The 6,000-nt window shown below is 38.1% G+C and overlaps 1 protein-coding gene across 1 annotated transcript in view; it reads left to right on the top strand.

Moving 5' to 3' along the window:
* Positions 1 to 5,452, top strand: part of LOC142160587 (proteoglycan 3-like) — a 35,884-nt gene extending 30,432 nt beyond the window's left edge. Inside the window, exons 4-6 of the mRNA XM_075215457.1 lie at positions 1,851 to 1,985; positions 4,159 to 4,264; positions 5,008 to 5,452. Of these exons, the coding sequence (XP_075071558.1) occupies positions 1,851 to 1,985; positions 4,159 to 4,264; positions 5,008 to 5,066 (300 nt within the window). The 3' untranslated portion in view covers positions 5,067 to 5,452. The remainder of the gene's footprint in view (positions 1 to 1,850; positions 1,986 to 4,158; positions 4,265 to 5,007) is intronic.
* The last annotated feature ends 548 nt before the right edge of the window (positions 5,453 to 6,000 follow it).

Raw genomic sequence — 6,000 nt, forward strand, 5'->3', positions numbered from 1 at the left:
TGACTGTTGCACCACAGTTCAAACTGTTTCCTGATGAACCATTTTATAAAATGTGAACCAAGTTAGTGTACCTAACCAATGATACAGGGATGTAAGTAAATCTATAAAATACATATTGTGGGACCATGCATCATATGTATTTCGTGTCCAGAATTACATGGCTGAATTGCTAACCCTTTGTTTGCTTGGTTTAGTTTAGTTATTGCTTCCTATAATCTAATCATATGTCATGAATTTTAACATATCAGTATTTTATCTTTGTATCCCCTAGGGCAGGGAAGGCTCGGCCAGGGGGCAGAGGGGCATTTGCCCCCTAGGCTGATCCCATAGTGGGCTACTTTGGGCTGGGTACTGCCCAAGGTTTTTTTTCCCTTTAAAATAGACTGCTGAATAGAGTCTCGTCCCCCAGGCTAAAATTTATAACTGGAGAGATATCCCCATAATATCATATTTTCATGGGTTTGTCCTTCCATAATTTGCATGTATGTCTTTTCTTAATTCCCTAAGTTTGAGAATTTAACTTTATTCTATCGCCTGGTATCAAGGCCTACATTTTTATAATTGATTACAATGGAAACACTGTTGTCTTTGTCTACCATAAGTTAAAATCCTGCACACTGATCAGCGAAATCCCAGTGTGCACCTGGTCCTTCTACTATCTTACTGAGATATTTACTGATTGCAACTGAGTTAGTGATAAATGTTATATCACACACTGCAGTTATCACAAAGTACAATTCGTCTACTTTAATCCATTAAGAGTTTCACAATAGTTATTATACTAGTACACAAAACAAAAGAACATTTTAAACATCAGACAATCTGAGCGTTAACATTTCACACATTAACATTTGTCAAAGGGGAAGTGACCCAAATTAGTTAGGATTATTAGCAGTTGTATATTTATTTTTGGGTTGAGTTCTTGTAATAAAATACACATTTTATAATTGTTTTACACCATCCTTTTTTCTGCTTTTTTAAGTTCCACACATAATACAGGGATTAGCACTTCTTTCTCCACATATGCAGCCCATGCTCGAAGTCAGAGGGCAATTTATTGCAAATATAAAACAACTTGTTACCTGAGATAATACTCATACCTAGCTGTGTTTTACTTCATCTAATTCTGCTACACATCCACTGTGAAATGCCTTCAATTTAATTCTGAAAGTAGATCGGGCCTGTTTTTCTGACTTTAAATAGTTGTATTTTATTTTGCTGTATTTTGCCATTGCCAAAATCATCCTGTTTGGGGTAAAAGTAGATAATTGTGACCTACTGTGGTTGTAGAAGGGGAATATAGAGCCACAGCATCTATAATATTGATGAATTTGTCTATTTCATGAAAAATTAGCATATTTTTTTTTTCATTCTATGCCTTAATCTATAAATAAACACAGCACTCATTAAACACAATTTAGAATAATACAGAGTGGTTTCATTTTACAGAATCTTCTTCTGACCTAATCAACAACACAAGATCAATAAAGGTCTTCTTTAACCTCCTAATAATGAGACACTTGGCTACACTTCTATTCAGAGTTATTTTATTTCTAAACTATATTAAATTATCAAAGGTATATATTTTTTAAAACATCTGACATTAATTTCACTGTACCCAAAAATAACTCAAAACCATTAAGAATGTTTTTTAATTTTTTATGATGATTTGAATCCTTTAATGATATAGCCCAAATAGCAGATACTAACATATATTAGCTTTCTTCAGTCTAGTGTAAGATGGACCAATGGATGTTAAGTGAGATTGGTTTGGTTGGTAATTATGGACTATTATGGATTTTCTGTAGACTTGAGCTTGCATAGTAATGACTTTTATATTGCCTCCATAGAGATCCTGCCGAAGACATAGAGGGAACCTGTGTTCTATACACAGCCGTGTGGCTAATAACCGACTGCGATGTCTTGCAAGGAGAAGAGCTGCAAACCAGAACCTTGTATGGATTGGTGTCTGGAAATCTAAAAATGTAAGTAGCAAGATAGGGCAACTTTTGACCTAAATGCATTCACAAGTAGGTGTCCCATGGTCCTTCTACACCACCATACCATACATATTTATGAAATTAATACTTATTATTATTGGAAGGAGTGCAGACTAATGATGATCTAGGAGACATTTCTTACTTTTTGGTATATATAGTGCTGTATAAGTAAGATGGAGATACCTGGGTAAATAATCAACACCATGCGAAGTGAAAGCATAGGTGTGACGTATACGTTAAGGAAGCATCCCAACATGATCAGTGACTTTTATATAAATACCGGAGTGTCCTGGTTGCCTAAAATTATAGCTAGAACAGCTACAGGAGGAGACTTTAGTGATATTGAAAGAAGAGTAATGGTTGGGTCAAGTTTAGCAGGAACTTCCCTGGCCAAGACAATTCAACTTGCTAATATTTCATTAGCAACGGTGTCTCAAGAGTTGTCCGCATGGAGCTATGAAGGAAAAACATCATCAGTAAGGGCAACATGGGCAGAATCACATTCTCCAGGATCATTATGTCCAAGCAATCATTGTAGATGCAAAGCCAAAAAGATGACTAACTACAGATCAGTTGACTGTAAATGTCAACTTGAGAAGAGAGCCAGTTTCATTAACATGGTCTGACAAGAACTCTACAGAGCAGGATATCATCATCATTTATTTATATAGGGCCACTAATTCCGCAGTGCTGTACAGAGAACTCATTCACATCAGTCCCTGCCCCATTGGAGCTTACAGTCTAAATTCCCTAATATAGACACACACTCACACACAGACAGACAGAGACTAGGGTCAATTTTGATAGCAGCCAATTAACCTACCAGTATGTTTTTGGAGTGTAGGAGGAAACTGGAGCACCCGGAGGAAACCCACACAAACACAGGGAGAACATATAAACTCCACACAGATAAGGCCATGGTCGGGAATTGAACTCATGACCCCAGTGCTGTGAGGCAGAGGTGCTAACCACTAAGCCACTTGTGCTGCCCTATATCATACACAGGCTGCTGCTTATTTCCAACAATGTAGGGATTCAAGTGGTTCTATAATGTTGTACAATGCACTTTCCTGGCATGGTTTGGGTGCAGCCATTCCCTTACATAGCAATGTCAGTTCTAACGGACACTTAAAAGTACTGAAAGTTTTACCTTCTCCCCATGTTGCAGCATTTTTTCCTGGCAGGAGGGATGTCTTCCAGGATGACAGTGCGCCCTTCCACAGAGCATGTGTGGACGCTCATCGATTTGATGCACACGACACCAACATTGCCCATAAGTCACCAGATTTGAACCGAGTCAAGCATTTATGAGATATTTTAAAATTATGCTTTTCACCACCATTAAGTAGGAGTCAGTTAAGTGACTAATTTCTAGAGGAATGCTGCTGTGATTCTCCAGCACAATTCCACACATTAGTAGGCTTAATCCTATGATGAATACAGGTCATGCTGGTCTCATGTGATGGCCCAAGACCCTATCAAGTGATTTTGTTATATTGGCATTTCAATGTTTCCGTTTTAAGGTGGCAGGTTAACAGGGCCACCATCTTCTGGGGTAAACGAATACACACCGCTCCTAAGCCAATAAGCAAATGAGCACTCACTTCAAGTCACCCTTTTCTAGCTTTTACTCGAGACACATGCAGTGAAAATTCACTGTCTGTTATCATGACTGGAATTAGCTGTTCCCCTTATTGGAGTATATGTATATCATTTGCCATGCAAGTTCCATGTACTACTTTTTACTCACATTGGGCCTAATTCATTAAGGATAGTAAGACAAAAAAAGAGGAGTCAATTTTCTCTGGGACTGACCATGTTACAATGCAGGGGGTGCAAATTAGTTTATTATTTTGCTCATAAGTTAAAAGCTGGCTGTTTTTTCCATATAGCACACAAATACTGGAGAGTTTTAATTTTATACTGGAATGAAAAGTTGAACTAGGACATGCCCTACTCCAATTTTAAATCTGTCGCCACATTTTAAATTTACATCCCCCTCCAATACTATATGGTTTTGCCAAGGTGCAAAGTTACTCCTTTTTTTTGCTTTACTTTCCTTAATGATTAAGGCCTTTTATTTTTAGGATAAAAATGTTACATCTGAACTGGAAATCGCTTGACATTATGATTTTCTTCTCCATCCTACAATTTCTAGATTCGGCAATACAAAGATGTGGACAGGAGCAGAATGAACTACACCAACTGGGGTTGTAGACAACGTAAGAGATGTGGAACTTGGTGCACAGCCCTCAATGTGTCAAGTAAGTTTAAAGGGTAACCCGTAGAAATGCAGAGAAATAGCCCTTAATAAATAAATGCATTACACAGCAGAGAGCAAGAGAAAACATTGTCATCTACTGGCCGAAACAACGCCCTAGTAAAATTACATATTTCAAAAAGCTTTACAATAGCATAGAAGAATATATTTTGATTGCAATATTTATTTTTGCTGCAAAACTTACAAATGTATTTTTACTTTGTTTAGTTTCCCTTATATTTATTCTATGTTTTCTACACTGACATTCTTTTTTTTGTTTAGTTTTTTTCATGAAATGCCTTTGGCACAGCATTGAAACTAGTTTGAAATAGAATGTTGAATAGCTGCTAAAAAGATTGCAAGCAATTAGAAAAACTATTCCATGGGCAGCACGATGACTTAGTGGTTAGCATTTCTGCCTCACAGCACTGGGGTCATGAGTTCAATTCCCGACCATGGCCTTATCTGTGTGGAGTTTGTATGTTCTCCCCGTGTTTGTGTGGATTTCCTTCAGGTGCTCTGGTGTCCTCCCACACTCCAAAAACATAGTAGTAGGTTAATTGGCTGCTATCAAAAATTGACCCTAGTCTCTCTCTCTCTCTGTCTGTGTGTGTATATTAGGGAATTTAGACTGTAAGCTCCAATGGGGCAGGGACTGATGTGAATGAGTTCTCTGTACAGCGCTGCGGAATCAGTGGCGCTATATAAATTAACGATAATCTGCTCTTGTTTTCTTTTATCCATCAGCCGGAAAGTGGATCTCTATCACATGCACAGCTCATCTGCCCTTTGTCTGCACCTACTGAGAGTTAGCCAACTCATGAAGGCAGAGCCATGGCACACTTGACCAACTATAGCTATGGGGTTTTTTTTTCATCTAAGTTCTTTTATATAGTGCTTCTACTTTTATTGCTCTAGTTTTTTATTTTGCTTTATAGCATGAGGTGTGTACTAATCATACTTGCCTAATTTTTGAACCGCTCCTCCGGTACGAGCACAATTCACATTATTATGAGGGGGGTCGGGTCATGATGACACTATGTACATCATCAAGGCCCCGACAACATCTGAAGAATGTAAAGAGAGATCCCGGAGGGTGGTCTGCTCTGCCGGGAGTCGGGGAGGGCTTCCCAAAAATTTGCAAATCTCTGTCTCTTCTGCTGTGTAGATCACATATACAAAATAATAAAGAACAATGCATTGTAAACTATTATGACTTGTGTTGTTACTGTATAAAAATGACTTAATGGGCATTGATGTGTAAATTATTGGTGTTTTAAAAATAAATTAATAATTTAAATTTTTGGCCCTGAGCTGAGAAAGAAATCTAGAATCAAATTGGGTCTTATGCATTGTGCACTACTGTAGCCCTAAATGTAGTTTCTGTTCCAGCATTACCACCATGTGAAATTTCAGGTACACTAATGTGCTTGCTGTAATAGGAGGTGGTCTATGTATATAACACTGTGCCCTCCACTAGTACACCTAGAAACAGTTACACTTATCCCTTCATATCCGTGGAGCATCGTGCGGATTCCCATGTTGTCCAATAGATTGATGTCTAGGGTGGTGTTACACCAGAGACAGGGGTCTGAGGCTTTTTACAAGGATGAGGAGTAGGAGCTAGAGAACACAAACCTGCTAGGAGAGAATATGTGTAAGTAATTATACTTGTAGAAATGATTGGGAAAAACAGACAAAGAGAGGAAAAGGACGGGATGAGAGAAGGAGATACGGGAA

Source organism: Mixophyes fleayi, chromosome 6, assembly GCF_038048845.1.
Source record: "Mixophyes fleayi isolate aMixFle1 chromosome 6, aMixFle1.hap1, whole genome shotgun sequence".
In the NCBI taxonomy this organism is placed as follows: domain Eukaryota; kingdom Metazoa; phylum Chordata; class Amphibia; order Anura; family Limnodynastidae; genus Mixophyes; species Mixophyes fleayi.